The sequence below is a fragment of the Gopherus flavomarginatus genome, chromosome 3 (assembly GCF_025201925.1).
Source record: "Gopherus flavomarginatus isolate rGopFla2 chromosome 3, rGopFla2.mat.asm, whole genome shotgun sequence".
Lineage (NCBI taxonomy): Eukaryota > Metazoa > Chordata > Testudines > Testudinidae > Gopherus > Gopherus flavomarginatus.
Genome location: NC_066619.1, coordinates 45815842 through 45838262, shown reverse-complemented (window position 1 = coordinate 45838262; position 22421 = coordinate 45815842). Strand labels below are relative to the sequence as shown.

At 43.0% G+C, this 22421-nt stretch overlaps 1 protein-coding gene across 3 annotated transcripts in view; it reads right to left on the bottom strand.

Moving 5' to 3' along the window:
- The window catches only part of ARSB (arylsulfatase B), a 93267-nt gene extending 76443 nt beyond the window's left edge, over nt 1-16824 (bottom strand). For 2 of the 3 annotated variants that reach the window (XM_050947021.1, XM_050947023.1), the window contains exons 1-4: nt 16540-16824; nt 9767-9953; nt 7349-7539; nt 2978-3185 (exon numbers count right to left, since the gene is read on the bottom strand). In XM_050947021.1, coding sequence (XP_050802978.1) covers nt 2978-3185; nt 7349-7539; nt 9767-9953; nt 16540-16812 — 859 coding nt within the window. In that variant the 5' untranslated portion in view covers nt 16813-16824. Of the gene's footprint in view, nt 1-2977; nt 3186-7348; nt 7540-9766; nt 9954-13085; nt 13181-16539 lie in introns of all 3 variants that reach the window. The other variant, XM_050947022.1, reaches the window with a different exon arrangement.
- Between the last annotated feature and the right edge of the window lie 5597 nt (nt 16825-22421).

The window sequence follows — 22421 nt, the reverse complement described above, 5'->3', positions numbered from 1 at the left end:
GCTGTAGTCTTAAGACTCCTTACTCCCTCCTCCCTCACCAATTTCAATGCCCCAGGTTATCACCTTTACATTACGACTCTGGCAAGACAGGGCCAATTTTTATATATCTGGTTGTCCAATTGCTATTATATTCTCTGTCCCAAGCGCTACTTGAATTTTTCAGCTTGTGAGGAACCCCGGAGCAGATTAGCCAGGGTCAGAGAAAATTGGGAGGCGAGTCAGTAAAATCAGTCCTGCAGCAGGGGAAGAGACATCTTGGATGGAATTCCCAGTGCTGTGGAGGATCTCTTCCTTGCCCTGGACTGAGGTAGGGGGAGGGAAGGCGGAAAGAGGGTCTATGGTTTAACCCCCTAGTCCATCAGTAGGAGGATAATGATATGGACTCCCCTGAGAAGTCAAGCTTTGGGGGGCTGAAAAGAAGGTGTAAATTCAGAAGATAAGCAAAGTGAGAAAGATCAGGAAGGAAGGGGATCTCTTCTTACTGGGAGGTAAGCTGCAGAACGTGAAAGATAGAGCAGGCTGGGACTTATAAGGGAGAGCATGCCTTATACTGGAGAAAGCATTGAGGGGAAGATGGGATGGGAACTGAGATTTTGGATGTAGCAGGAGTTTAAGCTCCATAATTAAGCATAAGTCAGCTCCACCCTGCTTGAGGGGTTTACCCCCTCCTTACCCACTGATGTTATAGCTGCAAATAGGCATCTACACTCCCATTTATGGGGAGCACCTTTGAGAGACTGAAATGGTGTAAATAACCTGCAAGGATACAACAGCACCAAGTCCCCATATGACACCAAGCTGCATGATTTTGGGCTTCTCTTTTCAAACACTTTCCTATGGTCTTTTCAAAGATTTAACTTAAAGATTTTTTTTTAAGTGTAATACAAGGAAGCTGAATAGATTTAATAGTTTCAACATGTGTTTTTTGGAAGCTGTGCCTTTAATGCATGCAGTGTTTTACTATAGACAATAGGTGTGTGAAGTGAAGTAAGAAGACCAGAAAAATGAATATCTGTCCTATGATTTGCCTGATCTAGGCCCAATTTCCTTGGGTTTAAATCGTTAAGTTCCATTTCTGGCAGTTTAAATTGTCAATACAGTTCAAATCCCATTGGATAAAACTGTGACTTGGGCTCCTTCTGACAGCCCAACACTTGTCTAAACATATCTAAATAATCAACTACAGATAGCTGTCATTAAAAGTATACTGCGAAGGTAAGAAAAATACTAGATTTTATAAAGCACAAGCTAATTGATTGAAAACTTAGTTTAAGTGTAACTACTATGTTTCCAGCTCAGATGTCTTTAGTTTTAGTCAACAATCTACTGAAAGAATTATACTGAAAATAGCTGTACTGGGGTCACGAGTGGAAGGTGCAATTTTACCATATGCAGTAAGTATTGATATCAGATTCCATACAGCTTTGCTCATATGAAGTTCCAAATATGAATACATCTTATAATGGGGGTTCCTCCCAGAACAAAGATGTTTACATAGTACAGGTATTAGGCCTAATTTGAACCGGGATCGGAATATGAATACAATCTCAACGAGTAGGCAGATTTTAGCCTCAAAGCTAACAGAGCTGTTACATTCAAAATATTTCAATGAATACAAAATGAGATGTTTAGGAATTCCTGCCCTACCCCCAAGCAAACCATTGTAAGTAAAACCTGGGTACAATAAAGGTTGGAAGCTTTGAAGGGCTATTCCCCTTCCCAAATCAGACCAAGTGGGGAGGGGGAAAAACATTTTGAAGGATGCAGGACATTGCATTACTCCCCTGAATCCTATGAAGACTTCTAGATTTCAACTAAATTCAGTTCTATTCAGTTCAGATGTAAGGAGACTGTATTTTTTTTAAATATTACAGTAATAGCCTAGAAGTTTTAAACAAGATTGGGTCCCCAGTGTGCTAAACATACATACAGTAGAAGACAGTTCTTGCCCTGAAAAGCTTTCAATCTAAATCTGACAGATTAAGAATCCATCAGCAAGTATCAAAGCTGGTTTTATTAGTGGAAATTTGTTTCAGGAGGTTAAGGGCCCAAAGTAATATGTCAGTCAAGCCAAAAAGTATATATAATTAAACACAGATGTTTGGCCTCAACCAATTTGTGATAGGATACTAGTGGTGACACCTTGGTCACTATGTTTGCTGCAGCACTGGGAAGAGAGCAGGCTTAACTGAAGCCAATTTTACACTTTCTGTTGGGGGACTATGAGCACCTGGGTGGTAAACACTGGGCTAACAATGTAATTGGAAGGATATAAGTGGAAGGAAGAGGAAGCAAGGGGGAACTGAGAAGGAAGTTCAGCAGATGAACCCAGGCTGAGGAGTGCAGGGAAGCCTCCCCTTGCTCTAAACCTGCATTACACTGTGTTACTTCGTAAGAAAAGATTAAATACATACCCTGGTGAAAGATAACAGCTGGGGGGAGGGGTGGCCACATAAATTGTCCAGGCAGTTATGTCACAGGGTATCTGTCACTACCCGGTGTACTCAAGTCCCTGCTGTATGTTTGTTTGTATCATACATTAGAAGGGACAGTTTGAACAGTGCCTGGAAAAATGGGCACCGTAAGTCAGGACTGAGGTGAATTGGCAGAGCTGTGTGACTAAAGGCTCAATCTTGAGAGGTACTGTAACCTTAAAAGCAAGTGAATTTAAAGGAAATTGAAGACCCCCAACACCTCACACATGGCTCTCAGTAAGTTTGTACAATGCCTTTCTGCATTGCATATTGTTCTTAACACTGGCATTAATCCTTTGTTTTCAGAAACACTCCCTTAAAATTGTTTATTTACGTTTAAGAGGGAAAAATAAATTTATCCTCTTTTAGGAAAAGTTTATTTTATTTTTATAGCTCCTGTGCATTTAAAATCTGTTCTGAAATAGATCACTTAGTGGTTAGATTTGTCTCTCTTCAGCTTATATCAGGCGACTCATTGAATGTATTTGACTAAATAGTCTTACCAGTAGAGAAGATGAGAACTGTGTTGTCCCAAAGTCCATATCTCTTCAGGGCTGCAGTGACATTTCCTACAGCTTCATCCATAATGGACACCATTCCCGCATAATGACGTCTCTTCTCATCTTTGATGAAGGCGTACGGTTTCATGTATTTCCCAGGGACCTGAAGGGGCTCATGGACAGACTGGAGAGCAAGGTAGAGAAACAGAGGCTAGGGAAGAAAAAAAGCAGTTTGCAAGCTAGATGAGAAGAGTACCCAGGCATTAAATGCATAGATAAATAAATAAAAATCACATGAACCAATTAATTCAGCAATTGTCTTGTTTTCCTCCTGATTTCTCTAAGCATAAGATATACATAATTCTGGGAGAGATTTTTTATAAAAGGCACTGAAATATTAGTGAAGATTTTAATGGTAAGAAAGCCAGTTGATTTTATGATCTTCCTGCCACTCAACTTAGCTTCCTATCCTTTTTTCAAAAGCAAGGCCAAACTGCATACAATACTGTTTCTATTACTACAGCAAAGTTTTACAAATCTGTAAGTCATCAAATAGCAAATTGTAAACAGGATTTTGGGTAAAAAGTCTGACTCCCAGATTCATTATTCAAAATACAATCATATTTCATGTGCAAAATATCCTGGTTAGTGATGGTGTCATTTGTCACAAAAATCTCCATTGCATTTTCTTTTTACATCCCTATTTTTAAACCAATGACAGATCATTTCATTCCACTAAGTATCTTCCTGCAATTGGTTCGGTTAGTTATTGGCAAGCTAAGTTGTATTCTAAGTACCTCAGGGTAAATTCTTTGTACAAGTTCTGCAAACTAATAACTCAAAAATAGTACATGATCATACAGTAAAAGACTATCACAACACATATACACAAGGGAGCCTAATTAAGGTGTGTCAGGCAACCTTAATTCTGGCATATCCTAACTTGAGTGCATGACTTTGCAATTTTACTTTTCTTTTAATAGAGTTTTTTGTAATTTCCTAGGCTTTAAAAGTAAAGGAAGACAAATTCCACAATGTGGCATCATATTGACACCCATATGGGTCATTAGCAGGGTTAAAACATTTAAGTCCACCATATTGACCTCTACACCTGGAGATAATGGAGTAATTGATACCAATAATAGGTTGTTATCCTCTAAGTGGACCAGCACTAGAGGGGAATAAGACACATGCTTCGCCAGTGGATTTCACAGATATTTGCTGACAGCAGAGAAATGGCAAAACTCAGGAACCTTGGGTTCCATTACTGGCACTAACACTTTCCTGCCCATTCCCTCTTATTCTGCCCTATCCTCTCCAAACTGTGCTAGTCCTTTCTCTTTCTTATCCCTGGCTCCTCGTCTCAGTTACATTCACCTTACCTGGTCAGTTCCAGTCTCCACTCCTCAGATTTCTCATCCCAGTCCCCTTGACCAGCATGTTCTAATCACCCCCTCCTTGCTCCCAGTACCATGCCCAACTGTCAGACGGTGTGGCTGCTTCACAGCACCCCCTGCTGGGGAAGGGTGGCACTGCTACAACTCTCTGCCTCAGTTTCCTTCCCTGAGATGGGTCTCCTAGGCTCTCCACCTGTACTGGATACGTAGCGTAGTCTTCCAGCCAAATCAAAAACAAATAAAAAAACAAAAGATGTTCTTCTGCCCTTTGGGAAGTCTCTTCAGCACATGCTCTGGGCCCTGTTCCCAGCCCTTTTCTGGGCAATCTTTGAGGTTTTTTTCCTGCTCTGGTATGGAACACTCTGCCCTCAGGCTAGTTCCCTAGAATACCATTCTCAGAGCCTTCCATAGGAGCCTGCTTGCTCCCTGTGGTTTCTCTGACACTGTGGGTCAGGCTGGCTCCCCTGGGGTACCAAGCTTCCCACAAAACCTGGCTCAGAACCTTCCCGCTCACTGTGATTCTAACCCCCAGAATGATCTCTCTCAGTGTAATGGATACCTGGACCTTATAGAAGAACTATCATCTGATGCTTCTTAGTCCCACCTTCTCAGGCTGGGAGGCAGATAATTAATAATGGTACACTGTTGCAGCCCCATCTCCCTTTAAAGGGTCCATTCACCCTGTGACTTCTGTCAGTCCCAATCACCCCTTCCAGGATCCTCATCCAATCTGTTTCTCTCCCCACACCTACCCACGTTTCCTACACCACCAGACTCCCAGAACTCCTCATCCAAGCTCAGTGTTCCCCCCATCCTTGTACCAGTTCTTCCTTTGATCTCTGGCTCCTTTTCATATCTACCTACCCGCCTCCAGTTACACCCCACTGAGTCCCAGTCTCATTTTCAGCAAGTCCCAGTCTCCTCATCTCATCTCAGTCCCTCCATCCCACCACACACACACACCGGCTCCTAAAATCCTTTTCCTCCCTAGCTCCCTCCCTAGCTCCTGTCTGCTCGCCCAGACAATCCCAGTCCATTCACGCTGCCAGCCTCTAGTTCCAATCTATTCTCCCCTCCTTTGCATCTGAATGAGGCAGTTTCCTCCTCCATGTTGCCTGGGCCCCAACAGGCAGGGACAAGGTAGGGCAGGGTATCATTAACAACACAGGAAAGACAGGCTCCCTGTTCTTAGTTCTGGTGCCTCCTCTGCCACTGCAGGGAATGTCCTGCTCAACCCAGGCTTGAGCATGCCTACTGCAGAAAGACTCTTATATTCAATGTAGCTGTGAAACTCCAGCAAGTCTCTACTGAGCATGTGCAAACTGAGGTTTTTCAAGGGTTTATAAACTGGCCAAAATTTGGGTGCATGTTCACAAAGATGACAAAAGGCATTTCCCTGACAAAGTCCACCCCTTCTGCCAAATTTCAAGCACTGGGCCATGAGAACTCCTCAAAGACAAGTCACCAGATTTCTTTTTTTTAGTACTAACAAAACATTTTCCCCCTAAACTCATTCTTGAAAACAGCTGAACTGCTCTGGCTGAAGTTTAGCCAAAAAAATTCAGTCTTAAACACATTTCAGTTCTGAAAATTGTCATGCTTTCACTTAGCAGTTTCCCTTTTAGTATGTGCATCTGTAAATTAACAATGTAATATGTCAGTTTTCAGTAAAACAAAATAATGCATTTGTTACAAATATGTCAATTAGCCCCACATACTAGCATTCTATGTGTTCTTGTCCAAAGCAAGGTAGCCCATTTGTACTATCTTGTTGTGAGTTTTAACAACAACAAAGTTAGTTTGGGGTGGAGGGTTAACTGAACTGCAGTGTTTAATACAAAAGTTTATGTCATGGTCACAGGTCTTTATATTAGAGGAGTGAAAGAGAGATTCCAGATTTTTTCTAGGACCTATAAATTAAGAATTTCAACTTTGCTTCTTTTTATAATACAGGTTAAGATATTTTACATTTAGCACACTGCATCTTAATAAGGAAGATGATTCTAATGAGGGAAACGTTCCTGGCTTGTGAGTTTGAACATTATTTATACAATATCCCTTATATGAAGTAAAGCTATGTTGTTAATTATTTTTCTGTGCAATGATTAAAATCTTCATTCACATCCAGCCCCATCCTACACTGTGTATCTCCTGTAGAAGTCTTTTCAACTATTATGTGCACTAAGTTATACAATATAGTAGAACCTCAAAGTTACAAATAGCTCAGAAATGGAAGTTGTTGTAACTCTGAAATGTTCATAACTCTGAAAAAAACATTATGGTTGTTATTTCAAAAGTTTACAACTGAACATTGACTTAATACAGCTTTGAAACTTTACTATGCAGACGAAAAATGCTGCTTTTTAACCATCTTAATTTAAATGAAACAAGCACAGAAACAGTTTCCTTACTTTGTCAAATCTTTCTTTTAAACTATCCCTGTGTTTTTTTTAGTAGTTTACATTTAACACAGTACTGGTACTGTATTTGCCTTTTTTTTGTCTCTGCTGCTGCCTGATTGCATATTTCCAGTTCCAAATGAGGTATGAGGTTGACTGGTCAGTTCATAACTCTGGTGTTCATAATGCTGAGGTTCTACTCTATAAGGGCTTTGAACATTAAAGTGTCAATGAAATACTGTCCGTTTCTATTTGCTGAACTTTTCAGATAAGTGCACTTTGCTGATCTGGGCCTATTTTCTAGTGGATCAATCTGTATTTTGCAAAACCTGCACTCATAAGAGAGTATGTCCTATTTAACTCTAGGTTTAGTGTAGGTCTTTGTTCCTGTGAGACAGCAGCACAAGGCTAGCTACGCTGATAAGACAGTGAGGGTTATCATAAATGCAGCTCTGTATCTAGATATTTATCAGCTATTGTTTATGAAGCAAGCTCAAGTCTTATAAATAAATATTGCTTGAAAATATTAAGAAACTTGTAAAGTAAGTTCTCAAAAAAGCAACAGCTGTCTACTGCACCTTCTCAGTTTTATGGCTGGCTATAAGATCTACAGCTCTTTTCGTAAATACATTAGTGGAATACATGTTTCCAAATCCAACTGCAACTTCCTCTCCATCTCGAAAATCAAGAGCACAGCGTGTTGCATTCTTTGCACTGATGAACACACAACGTTCATGGGAATAATAATCTTCACTTCCCAGAAGATAACCTAGAACAGGGAAAAAGTGACAGTGAGCAAGCCAACATATAATTTACTACTTGTGATTTAGAAAAATTATTCCTTCAGAGTTTCACTTTAAAAAAAAAAAAGACAAGGCTAATCAGTCCAACATTCCTTAACATTTCTCATTTTGTATTTATTTGAAAATAAAGCACAAAATACAATTCTATGTATCAATTATATAAACATAGAAAAATTTTAAGAGCCGTTCAATAACTTTACATATAAATTGGTATGCATATAAATCAAAGATACTAGCATTAAAATAATGCACATGTTCTGAGCCTGTTGCTAACTAGAATAACTTTTAGTTATGGTTTTGTAAACATACAGAATGCTTATACCGAAATAGATACTATGAATGCTGGAATTATCGTACTCTTTACATTTATAGATTGGTAACAGATTACAGGAATGCTTTCCATGTTAACTGCGTGGTGATTTCTGATCTGCTGCTGACACCAACTGGTGAAAGAAACAAATTATTCTTTACAGAATAAGTTATGGATCTTAAGAATCAGAAATAAGGCTCTCCTACAAATTTTATGTTCATCAAGGGTCAAATCTTAAAAGATACTGCGCAGCTCTAACTCCCATTGACTGAAAGCAATGAAATTGCCTCAAAAACCCATTGCAACTTCATTCCTAAATCAACCCTAACTTTACCACTCAAAAATTATCCAGAATAACAGGGGAATTTTGCTAAGCATACCCTGAAGGCAACCAAATTTAGGCTCAGTGTGGGGGCAGATTCATTTTCTAAATCCAAGTCTTTGACCAAAAACATTTCTTCTTCTAACCCACTCCATCTAAAAACCTAATGAAACCCCATCACAAACCAAACAACTAAAGGCCTAGCCAAACAACTTCCAACTATACCATATTGTTTATGTGAAAAGCTCCATAGATGCAGAGGACATCAAAGAAAGACATGGAAGGGCTTTCTAAAGGAAACATCAGAAATATGCTCTTGAAAACAAGAAATAAATTGTGAGGAGTTTTTTTGTTTGTTTGTTTTTAAAGAGCATCTAGTGATTTTGGACCACTAGCTGACAGTTTCTCTCAATGCTCAGCCTGAGACAGATGGGGCAAGATTTGCAGAAGCATTGAACATTCACAGCTCAACTGGAATCATGGTTTGAACATATAAAGAGCTAAGAGCTCTGAAAAATAAATTACTTCCCTCTCATGAGCACCCAAAATGATTAGACACTTGACAATTTTGGTGTTAATCTCTGTCCCTCAGGTCCCCAGATGTAAAATGAGGCAGCATTATCCTCACAGATAATGTGACATGAGGTGTTGTGAAGATAAATTCATTAATGTTTGTGAAGCACTCAGATACTTTGGTGAGAGCATCACAGCAAGCCCAGGAGAAAGTAAATAGTTTTGCATTCAGTGCAGTGTGTGGATGGCGTACATTAAGGCCTAGAGTCGCATATAAAATATGGAAGATAAAAAGGAAACATTTAATAACTAACCAGTCACTTAATGGGGCAGAGGTCCTATGAAAAAAACAGTATAAGCTCATGCAATTAAAGACTGTATTGTAATGAATACTCATAACTGGGCCAAATTAAAGTTACACAGGTACCTTAATTTTGGCAGTGTAACTTTTGAGTGCCTAACTTTGCAACTTTAAAGGTCCTTTAACAGTTTTTTATAAATGTAATTTTATCTAGGTTCTTGCAACACCTTGATCATGGTAGTATCTGAGTGCCTAATGAATTCAAGAAATCTACATTGTATTTAGAAAATATATAAAAAATGACCAAGTCTGGTAAAATGCCTATTGCTTTTTCAAGTTAAGACACTGCTATTAAAAAAAGCAATACACAAGCTACAGTAATGTTAGAAGTCTGACCTAAACCTAGACACATGAAAAAATCAGTTTAAAGCTTCATCTAAGAGCATGTGGAGAAACTGAGCACAATGGGACAAGTTAAATGTGGAGTTTAAAATAAAAATATATTTGCTTCTGTGGGTTTAAAAATCAGACCATTTTCAACAACAGGCTTTTGGATATCAACATTTATTTATCAAGTGTAGTCTGCCAAATTAGAGAACTGTATTTTGGTATCGTGCTGGAACAACAGCTAAAACATTGTTTTACTGGCTATATGTTAATTCTGAGTTTGTTGTTAAAAAATATTTCCCCTTTCAATATGGTTAGTAAAAGTACTTAAAAAAAAAAAGTAGTAAATCTGGCCATTACCAAAATAAGTATCAAATCCTCTGCGGGTTGGAAGGCACTCTTTTCTGTACATGCCTAGATGCCACTTCCCTACCATGTGAGTATCGTATCCTGCTTCCTTCAGCAGTTCAGGCAGGAGTTTCTCATTCAACGGGACACAGCTGGGCTGGCAAGGCCAAATTATTTGGTGTTGTAAACCTGTATGGATCTTGGAAAAATAAACCCAATGCAGGTATTAGTTACAGCATGATGGCAATGTATGCAATGAAAGCACTGTATCAGTATTTAAAAATATACACTTAAAATGAGCCTGGAGTCTCGCAATTCCACCTTATATAAAGCATTTCCTAGAAGACTCTGGAAGTACTTTACAGATTGCATGCACAGGGATTACCCTCCCATCTCCCCGCTTTCTTTCAAAGAAAGAGACTATAAAATTTTTGTACTACTTGTTGGCTTACAATTGTACCATGACTAGCCATCATTAGTAAAGAAAGCATATGTTTATTTAGCCAACCAAAAACTCAGTATGGTGACTGTGATGGGATCCCCGGGGTGCAGCCTGGGACTATGGGACCGTTGTGACCCCTGAACTCTCTCCAGCCTGGGCTGTCTCTCACAATGCCTTGCTAGTGACCAGAAGCTAACCCCTCCAGGTGCTGTGATCACTCAGCACAACAGCATGTGGAGACCCAACACCCAGCTAGATTGCATGAATGTTCCCAGAAACACTCATGAATCACACAGAGAAAGGCACCAGAGCCAAATCTCTCCAGCTCCCAGCACTGTACCTCAGGAATATATCATCTTGTACTGCTCAAGATGGGCAGTGCAGATTTATTAATTGGTTCACCACTTCATCAGTGGAAAATAGATATACTCCAGCCTTTGCAAAACCTGAGCAGATTCGTCCCACTCTTCATACAAACTCACTCGTAAAGCTAAAGAGTTAAACAAATGTATTGACTATAAAAGGTAGATTTTAAGTGATATTAAGTGACAGGCAAAACGTCAGAGTTAGTTGCCAACAAAAATAATATATAAGCACCCAGTCTAAACTCTCAACCCTATTAGACTGGGCAACAACTAGACTAAGCAATTTTTCTCACCCCACTGGATATTGCAGTCCTTAATATACAGATTTCACCCTTGAAATCTGGGCCAGATCCCTCAGCTGGAGTTTTCAGAGTGTCCTTGTTGCTTGCAGCATAGGTGGGTGAAGGAGAAAGGTACAGCATGTGGCCACTGTGTCTGTTTTATACCCTCAGTCCATGTGCTTGGAAAACACAAGTCCAGGCATGTCTGGATAGGCACTGCTGAGGGCTTGTCTACACTGGCACTTTACAGTGCAACAACTTGCTCACTCAGGTGTGTGAAAAAACACACCCCTGAGCACTGCAAGTTTCAGCACTGTAAAGTGCCAGTATAGCTGCACTCCCAGTGCTGGTAGCTATTCCCCTCACGGAGAAGGATTTTTTCAGAGTGCTGGGAGAGCTCTCTCCCAATGCTATGCTGTGACTGAGTCTCCAGGCAAGGCTGAGCAATTCCTCTGGTGCGGCCTCATGCAGGTGAGTCATTGAATTGTAACTCCCTTGCTGTACAATGGTGAATTGTTTCACACCCCACCTGAGTGTTGGTTACTTCCCTTGCTGTTGCCTCTGAGGAGCTAATATCTGTCTGAATCCCCAACTTACAGTATGTTTTAGTGACAGCCATACAACATAATTCTCATAACTTTGTATGTGTTAATGATTTACATATATGGTTAGAGAAATGACTTTCAGCAGATCATAACTTTTCCCCTTTACATGCAAGATCACAAGCATATATAAATGACGAATATGGGGAGTTACAGGGTTCTCCCCCAAGGTACAGAATGTCACAGTGACATTTTAGAATAGCCAGACTATTCCGCAGCATATAAGGTAAAATCCTAGTCATACTGGAAGTCAATTATGTAACTTCCATTGGCTTCAATAGGAGAAGGATTTCAGCTATAATCATTTTAAGTAATATATTTACTAGCCTACATTCAGTCTAAATCTATAATCAATTCAAAAGATTATTGATTTTAAACATTCTTAGAATTTTAATTTTCTTACTAATTGATCTACCATTGGAGAACTTTAGAAGTCAAAACTTTGAGCCTCATTTGTAATCTAAAGAGAGAAAACTTAATTGCATGTATAAACTTGATACTTGGCTGGAAAAAAACCTGGAAATTGTGCTCCAATATTGCTAAAACTGTCTTTTAAAAAATTGAACCTTATTTTTCATGCTTGAGGTTCACAGCTAAAGTGTAAATACATCACTTTTTTCCACAGATTCTCTTTATTTTTTAAATTAATTCGATCCTGTAGCTAGTAGAGTTTTATAATTCTTCTTTCTCTTAACTTCATCATTACAATATTGAAACATTTCTCAGAACTGAAGAAAAACTCTGTAAGCTTGAAAGCTTGTCTCTCACCAACTGAAGTTGGTCCAATAAAAGATATTACCTCACCCACTTTGGCTCTGTAATATCATGGGGCCAAAATGGCTACACCACTGCATATATTTGGATACCGTCATTCCATGGGGAAACATTTCTTCCCCATGCTGGTTCAATTGTTAACCTCTCCATTTGGACTACTATAGAGGCTCTACTTTTAGTGGTGTCCTTCACGACATGCTCTCCTATTCATGAGGAACTGGACTGAATACACTACCAACAATATTCATGTAAGAAACTGAAGATCTAAATAAGCAACTTTTGGGCACTAGGATGTTTGTACCTGAAGACATTATACTTTTGTCCAAACTTTATATAAATAAATATGGGTGTCAGCTCTTCCTTACTCCAATACATGCATGAAAATGATAAGGCCCACATCTAGTACACTTGCAGGCCCAGAGCATAAAAATAAAATCTTATATGGAGCACCTCATGCTTATCTTGTTTTTCCCAGACTTCTAAGCCTCTATATAACCTCCAGAACTCGTCATCCTCTGGTAACTTCATACCCGTTAATCCAAAATTTTAAAATAAAACCCCCCAAAACCAATGAGCCTTAATTGGTTACATTGGTTTAAACTATCTGTAATTACAAACAGAACAGTAAGGCACCAGCTGTGAGCCACACTTGGCTATCAGTGCCCCACAATGCCTCACTTCAGTCAGTGCAAGCTCTCTTGGTGAGGACACCAACAGCTGATTGAATTACTGCAGTGGCTGGAGGTCGACCTAACTTAAGTTGACCTAATTTTGCTGTGTAACAAGCCCTAAGAGTCCAGACACCTGTATCTCCGTGCAATGCATGAACTGGGGGAAATTCAATAAGTGTTCCTCCTTCTAACTCACCTGAGGGACTCCATCTGGTAAGCGTGCTCCAAGTTTGCCCATTGATTGGGACCTTCCTTCAAACTTGCACAAAACACCTGGGAGGAGAGTTCCCCCTTCACCAGAGGGAAAGTGTATTTGAAGAGGGATCTCACACCCTCAGGGGAGTGCCCTAACCATTGGGCAAAGGGATATTCAAACTCCCTCCCAGAGTCCACACTCCTCAACCTCTCCTGCACCTCAACACTCTGCCCCAGCCTGGAACCACCTCCTTCACCCAAACTCCCTCCCTGAGCTTGCACCCCTCATTCCTGCACCCCAGCTCCCTGATCCAGGGTCGGCCAATGCACACCCCACAGTTGACAATGTTACACAGATTTGTGACAATCTCTGAAGGATTTTGGATCTATAAACTACAAATGACAGTAATAAAAAGTAAAACTCATGAAATGTCCAGTGGATTCTATGAGATTAGGTGCAGTGTGACCATATGACCCTGCACTCAAACTCCCTCCCAGAGCTTGCACCCCAATCCCCTGCCCTCAGCTCAGCTCAGAGCCCCCTCCAACCCTTCAAACCTCTCAGCCTCAGCCCAGAGCCTATATTCCCTCCTGCACCCCAACCCCCTGTCCCAGCCTGCTGAAAGTGAGTGAGGGTGAAGGAGAGCAAGCAACAGGGAGGGAGGAATAGAGTGAGCATCCGCAAAAAGAACAGGAGTACTTGTGGCACCTTAGAGACTAACAAATTTATTTGAGCATAAGCTTTCATGCATCTGAAGAAGTGGGCTGTAGCCCATGAAAGCTTATGCTCAAATACATTTGTTAGTCTCTAAGGTGCCACAAGTACTCCAATAATAGCTCAGGGATACAGCTAGTTTTGATCTTTTTCCTTATACAGACATGATACACCTGAATTTTGGTAAAAGATGTAAAGGGTATACTTTGATGTGCTGTAACATCCACATTAGAAAAAAGGTCACTGCTAAATGGAATGTGTTCACTACCATTAGTCCATTTTTCTAACATAGCTAAGCCAACAGTGAATTAACCAGTGTGCAGGTGACTGTTTAATATACATTAGTTACCTAGCCTATAAACACATATAGCCCTCTCTCCAGGTGACTTACAAAATGAAAAACAAACAGCACACAAATTTCACCATTCTAGAAATGTCAGTAGGGATCACATCACTAAATCAAATATTTTCACTATTGGATCTTTGTGCTTCTTTTAAAAAGTTTCAAAGGCACTTAACTTCTACAGTGATGAGCACTGTATATAAAAGAATAACCTAACTAGATCAGATATTTGAAAGGACAGGTAATTCTGACAAAACAACTCTTTCAGTCCTACTCTAAGAAGGTATCAGAAAATGTACTCAAGTTTATATACAATCTGAAGAGCTCAGAGCTTTTACATCACAGAATTTTTTTGCCTGGGGAATGTACTTTACATGGGAACCTACTGTGGTATAGTCTTGCTGACTAGCAAAAAGTTAAGGCGGCATCATCACCACCACTGATCATACGCAATACTAGGCTAGATACACCTGGCAAGTTTAGGCCATATAGTAGACGCTTGTTTGCAGCAACACTTTATAAGAGCAATTGCTGCTTACAAACAACATTTCCCTGGAAACACTTTCTCTACTGTGATTTGTCAACACTCTCCATAACAGCAATAGCTACTTAGAGGAGTAAGATAGTAAAAGGCACTGATATGTCGCTACCAGCGCCAGCTCTAGCCATTTCACTGCCCCAAGCACGGCGGCACGCCACAGGGGGCACTCTGCCGCTCGCCAGTCCCGCGGCTCCAGTGGATCTCCCGCAGACATGGCTGCCGAGGGTCTGCTGGTCCCGCGGCTCCGGTGGACCTCCCGCAGGCGTGCCTGCGGATGCTCCACCGGAGCCGCGGGACCAGCAGACCCTCTGCAGGCACGACCGCGGGAGCTCCACTGGAGCCACCTGCCGCCCTCCCGGCAACCGGCAGAGTGCCCCCCGCGGCATGCCGCCCCAAGCACGCGCTTGGCGTGCTGGGGCCTGGAGCCGGCTCTGGTTGCTACTAACAAGCATCACCTACAGCGGTGAGCAAAATACAGCCTGTCTGGCCCATCATTACTAACATTTCTGTCCGGTCTCTGCCCTCTTGCGATCTCTGAGCCCGGGACCCTAAAAGTCCCATGGCAGAGCGGGGCGCTCAGGCAGGCTGCCTGCCTGCTGTGGCCCCAAGCTGCTCCCGGAAGCAGCTGGCTGCTGGCACATCTCTGCACGCCCCTGTGGGGAGAGGGGAGTAGGTGGCTCCATGAACTTCGTCCCATTGGCCGGATACTGGCCAATGGGAGCTGAGGGGGCAGGCAGCACATGGAGACCCGCTGCCCCTCTCCTCCCCAAGGGGCACGCCGGCGAGACATGCCAGCAGCTGCTAGCTGCAGCCTGCCTGAGTCCTGCTGCATCACTGACTGGGAGCCACCTGTGGTTAAGTGCCTTCTGGTCAGAGCCTGCACCTCGCCTCCCCTCCTGCACCCCAACCCCCTGCCCCAGGTCAGAACCTCCTCCTGCCCCCAAACTTCCTCACAGACCCTGCAACCCCAATCCCCTGTCCCAGCCCAGAGCCTCCTCTTGTACCAAACTCCCTCCCAGAGGCCACACCCCTCACCCTCTCCTGCACCCCAACACTCTGTACCAGCCCGGAGCTTCCTCCTGCACTCAAACTCCCTCCCAGACCCTGCACTCTTTCTAGTAATATAGTAGAAATGTGCAGCCCACAACTTACCAAAATTCGTGGAGCTACCCCCTTGTGAAAATTCTTGCCCATCCTGGTCTACTATAATACAATCCTGCCACCATGCACAGGGAGACACTACAAGAACCCACTAGAGGGCTCTCCCATCCAAACTAATCTATATGATCCCTTACTAAAGGGCAACAGACCCTCACAGGAATTTGGGCTTTCCTCCTCTGTACATGGCTCTAAAAAATAATAATTTGCATTAGTTCTGTCGGGCTTAGCTAATGTATTCAGAGAACTCAGGGTTAATTTTTCAGGAGCCTAAATCTCATTGTCTAAAAGTCATTTGGGCCTTTCAAAACCCCCATGAGGTGCCTCCCTGCATCTTCAGCTGCCTAAATACCCTTAACAAGGTAGCCCTACAATCAATGGGGCTTAGGAGCTTTTCAAAGGGTCACCCTGGGTTGGGGCGGGGGAAGGCACCTGACGCGCCAGCCAGGGGGCAGCAGCACCACGGCCCTCGGTAACAACTTTGACGGACCTGCGGGTCTTAGAGGGGTCGGGAGAGGCGCCTGCGCCCGCCCCCCCGCCGTCGGTTGCGCCCCAATACGGGGCCCTCCCGCCAAGGTAGCTGAAGGACAAGCCAGTGCCACACGCCGCCAGCTCCAGGGAGTCCCTGCCCACCCCCGGAGCTCCCGCTAGGCTTGGGGGCTGCCCAGGCGGCGCTGGGACCGGGTTTGCTGCCCTACCTGGTACCTGCCGGTGAGCAACTGGCTGCGGGACGGGGTGCACAGGGGCTGCGTGTAGTAGCGCTCCAGCCGCACCCCGCCCGCCCCCAGCGCATCCAGCTGCGGGGTGCGGATGAGGGAGTCGTGCCAGCCCACGTCGTGCCAGCCCAGGTCATCTGCCAGCACCACCACCAGGTGTGGGGCCGCCGCGCTGCCGGCCAGACAGAGGCGCAGCCAGCACAGGAGTAGCGAGAGCCGCGCTGAGCTCAGCCCGTGACCCGGCCGCCTCAGCATGCCGCCGCCTGCTCCGCCGCTCAACCAGGAACTGGCCTGCGGGGACACCGCCCTCAGCACACAGCACCCGCCCCCTGCACAAGGCGGCGGGCCTCCGGGGGTGGGGCCCGCCCCCACACAGAGCAGGGGAAGGAAGCGGCCCAGCGTCCGCGACTTCTACCGAGCAAGGCACCAGCCTAACGCTTTGCCCAGGCCACAGGGAAGGGGCACCTCACGTCCCACAGGGCAAAGCGGACGGAGATCAACTTCAAAGAAGTTCCTTCTCCGACAGACTCTGCCAGTGCTGCCAACCTCTCCAGCGCCAACCAACCTGCATAGACCCCAAAGAACTTTTATGGGAACACAGGAGAATTATGAAGGGACGCTGACAATGCCATCCCTAGAACTCCAGACAGATACATCCCTGCACAGACATGGACTTCAATCTTGCTACTAAACAAACAAACAAAAAACCTACAAACCCCTGAACAATATCACAAAGCAATCCCACCCTCAGAACCAGATCCAGAACTGTTGCTCAGAAAGAGGGAGAAAACAAGAAAAGTTCTTTGACTAGGACTGTCAAAAAAAGACAGCAAAGTAAAGGACTCACCCAGTCAAAAATACACGGAAAATCTATGCAATGTTCAGCATGAAACACTGAGAAATTTCAAATCAGTTATATGAATTATCTGAATAAGAAACTTGACACAAACCAAAAAACTGGGTAGAAACAAATACCAGACAAACCTAGAAACAGAATTATATCCAATAATAAATTATATACAAAAAATTTCAAACCCAATAAATATAAACAAAATCTAGGAAACCAGAATAGTAAAATCTGGATAGAAACTTCAAAAAAACAAACAAAACCCCAGAAGAAATCCAACTTGAAAAGCTAAAAGCATACTGACATTCTCATAAAACCACTCAGAATATAGTGTACCAAACTCTTATTAGGCAAACCAATGTAAACATAAAAACTGAAGGAAATCCCATGAACTCAAGCTGAAGAAATCATGTGGCCAGATAATATAATTATTTAAACTCTAAAACACAGCAGTAAACAAATCCAAGGTACTGGCCAATGAAAAATAGTGGCCTGCTTTGCAGATTTTTCAAAACATTTTGACAAAATTTGACGCTTAGGCCTGAACTTTAAACTGCTACAAAGGCCCTGAGCACCGGCTGCACAGCTCCCTTTGGCCGGGAACCAAGGCCAATAAGAGCTGCAGGGGTGGGGTCTGCAAGTGTGGGCAGCGTGTAGAGCTGTCGGGACGCACCTCCACCTAGGGGCTGCTTCTGGGAGCCACCTAAGGTAATTGCTCCCCAGAGCCCACACCCCAAACTCCCTCCTGCATCCCAACTCCCTGCTCCAGTTCTGACCCTCTCCCTCACCCTAACTCCCTCCCAAAGCCACCTCAACCTCCTAAGCCCCCTCCTGCACCAAAACTTCCTCCCAGAGCCTGCACCCCATACACTTTCCTGCACCCTAACCCCTGTCCCAGCCCGCAGCACCTTCTACACCTCAACCTCCTTTCCCCAGACCAGTGAAAATGAGCAAGTGAGTGAGAGTTGGGGAGAGCGAGGGGAGATGGAGTGAGCAGGGGCAGGACCTTGGAGAATGGGTGTGGCAGGGGTGGATCCTCAGGGCAGGGCAAGGGTGTTCCATTTTCTGCAATCAGAGAGTTGATTCCGGCCAGAGGCCAATACCATGGGTCACAGTCCAACTGAGGTTCCAGGGTCTGAGTTGGAAGGCAAAATCCAAATCAAGCCAAGAATTCAAGAGCAAGAAGCAGCTACAGAAGATCCACATTATTACCTGGACACTTCCTAGAATGCCCATTGGGTTTATATAGTGTGGGGAGCCAATCAGGTTCCATAGGGCTGCTGTCTGTCAAACCTTTGAGGTAGACTATTCCAGGGTCTGTTTTCCAGAGTGGTTCACAGGAAGTGGAAACAAACCTACTTACAACTGCTGAGTGGCAGCCTGGTGCTGTCAAATACCTAGTAGCTGTACAACTCTGGGTTCTAGACCTGTGACTTTACCAGCATGTTTATCAACAATATTTTCAATGTGATGATATTTCCATGTTAGCTTGCTATTAAATAGCACACCCAGGAATTCATAGTTTTAACTACACCTATTTTCTGTCCTTATAGAGACAGCTTACAATCTTTTTTAATGTTATTTTTTAGTGGGTATCATTGCTTTAGTTTTGCAAATTGAACATTTAAAGCCCCCCATTGCTCTGCTTCACACTTTTCCTAAGTATTTAATTGATTTGCTTCTCAGCTATTTTTGTTTTTTACCCATATGGTGCAGAAATCTACAAACAAGGGAATGCTTGTTCCTGCACTCATCCTGTCTGGGAGATTGTTTATGATTATGTTGAATAGGATAGGGGTGATGACACTCCCCTGTGGAATGCCATTTGTGATTGTATATATGCCAGAGCAGCTTTCTCCACTCTAGCCTGCATAGATCTTTTACTTAAAGAAATCCTTATCCACTTACATATTCTTTTATTTATGCCCAGGAGTGCTATTTTATGCAATAAGCCCTCTCTCCATAATATATTATATGTTGCTTCCATAACCAGGAAAGCTACCATCTTGTATTCATTATTTCTCAAACATTTTGTGCTTCTGTTTTTAATCTTACTATATGATCAACTATATTCGTTCCCCTCCTGAAACCAATTTGCACATTGTCTATAAATCCATTTCTCTGTAAATATATTGTTAATCGTTCAGACACCATTCTCTCCAGGGCTTTATCCATACATGATGTAAGGGCAATTGGCCTGTAGGCATCAAGTCTTGTTTGCAGTTTACTTGGTTTCCACACTGCAACTACAAACATGTTTCCACTCCGCTGAAGCTCACCCTTTCCCCCATATATTGTTGTACAGTTTTAGCAGTGTTTTCAAATTCACTTCATTCAGATGTTTTAGCATTTCATTGCATATGGCATCCTTGCCTCGTGCAGAATTTTTGCTTTTAGCTACAGCTCTTTGAAGTTTCCCCATTTAATATTGCGTCCTCATCTTTCCTGACTCCTCCTCATGTGCTCATGAGACTCTTTAATTAATTTTTTTCCTCTCACATGGATTTGTATAATCTGATTTTCACCACAAATAATGTTGTGGAATATTTCTGCCTAGGGCTTCCACTTTTTCTTCATTAGAGCTTTTTATCCCTTAGCCTTCTACAATGAGGCCTGTTATGGAATTGCTCTTACTTGGTATTCCATTCATTATCATAATCTGCCTATATATCTCTGATGTTTTAGGATCGTTTTTATTGATGTGAGCACAGTGGCAAAAGGATGACAGACATGCATAGAATTAAGTGGCAAGCTGCAGCTTTTATTAAACTTTAACACAGGGGAGGGGCACTACCTGACCATCACAGATACTCTCCTGTAGCAGGCATTTCATTTGTTCAAATGCAGGGGTTGCAGGACTCCTTACCATATAATCCATAACTTGGGATAGGCTTTCCACAGCATACCCCACCAGAACTCAGCTTTCCGTGAGTCCTAGCCAGGGCCAGCTGCAGGCACCAGCGCAGGAAGCAGGTGCTTGGGGCGGCCAATGGAAAGCATGTCTGAGTCTTCAGCGGTAATTTGGCAGCGAGTCCCTCAGTCCCTCTCGGAGGGAAGAAGTGGCTGCCGAATTGCCGCCAAAGAATGAAGCGGCATGGTAGAGCAGCCGCTGAAGTGGCGCCGATGGCAGCTTTTTTTTCTTTTTCTTTTTTTTTCTCTTTGCCACTTGGGGCGGCAAAAAAGCTGGAGCCGGCCCTGGTCCTAGCACCCTCCCCTCACGCACACACAGTGTGGGACAGCGGGTGCAGAAGGGTGAGGACCTTGGCCCACGAGGGCCACAAGATCTGACTGTGGCTTGCAAAGGCCAAAAGGTATCACCCTATCCTATGAGCCCAAGGGCTATCACCATAATCCCAGGTCTTTTACCTCTGGGAACATTCATCATATTCTTTTAAGCACACGGGAAACTGTCCGCAAGTTGCAACAAATAAACAGCTCAACCCCAATATCTCAAGTAGGTACTAAGCACATCCCTACTTAAGTTACTGGGGAGGAAAGTGCTATAAGGAAAGCAAAAAACTCCCTGGTCTTCCGCCAATAGACCCATGGGAGAGAAAAATGCTTCCTGACCCCCCAAACAGGTGATTTGCTAGACCTGCAGCATCTCTCTAGTCGGATTCTCATTCCTAGATCAGGTGGGGCTGCTGGAATGGAGTTGAAAGAGGCTTCACGTGGCCCCTGTACCAGATTAAATTCTCGGAGCAGGGGAATACTGGCCAATCAGCACCCTTCTCCCTCAGCTAGCCAATGGGTTCCAGAGACTTCTGGGAGGAGGAGTTACCTACTGTCTTTTGCGAGTGTCTCCATCTCTTGCTGCTGGGACTGTCTCCCTGTCACCTCTGGCCCCCATCAAGTTCCCCCAGCTGCTGAGGCAGGTGGGTGGCATTTTTCTCACAGAATTGTCTCTAGTTTTTTTCCCCCCCTTTTTAATAACCTTTGTGCACTTGCCTTGTTTCTTTTATATTACATTAAGTCCTCATAATTCATTGTATTTTTCACTTTCTTATGTACCTTGTTCCTTTATTTAATTGCTTTTTACACTCCTCATCCCCTCATGGTACATTGTTTCTACCTTTAGGTTGACTTGATATCTTAGGTATAGGTAACTTTGCAGCCATCATGATTCCCTTATGGCTATCAGACTCTGCAGTGTCATCACTTATACATTGTTCATTAATATTTTCACTACTTTGTTTTTAAACAGTTTGCTTTTTTTTAATACTCCAAGTAGGGGGCCTTCCTCCATCCTCAACATTGCCTTTACTGTGATATACTATAAGTACAGGAAAGTGATCACTTCTCATTCCTTCCTCTTTGTTGACTTTCCAGCTGCACTGGGGACACAATTCCATTGTGTGTTTATCTTTTTCTCCTTACTGAGTTTCCTTTCCTCTTCCGGTCTTAAATTGTCTTCCAGTAACGTATGTGTATGAAAATTTTAACTTTCGTTGTTTCTATTTCTCTCGTTTGCTTTCCAGTTGTGGAGACTCCATATGCTGCACTGCACTTTCCTTCACAGTTGTTAAGCTTTAATTCTGACTTTTCCATACAATTGTTATAGGAGTGCTCCCCTCCACATTTACTGCATATTATTTTCCATTTTCATACATTTGCCATATGTCCAAACCTTTGGCATCAGTAGCACCTGACTGGGGGTGGAATATATGGATTTGTCTGAAAAATCTGACATCCTATCCAGGAGGGTTTCTCCTTTAAATGCAACTAGCATAGCTGTGGATGGCTTTCTTTCCCCTCCTAGCTACTCAACACATAGTACCTTATCATCCCCTATGCCTTGTTTTACTTCCTCTTCAGTCATTTTGATAGATATACAACTTCTCTTGTCTTTGTCAGATACTTAGGCAGTTGGCAGCTCACTTTCAGTTTTCCTAGCATTTTAATCTTTAATAGTTTCCCCACTGGTTCCTTGCTTTTGTATTTAATAGGCCTCCTCTTGGCAGTTTTCTAGCTCTTTTTATGTCTCCAGTGCTTTTTAAATCCACTCTGCCACTTTCAG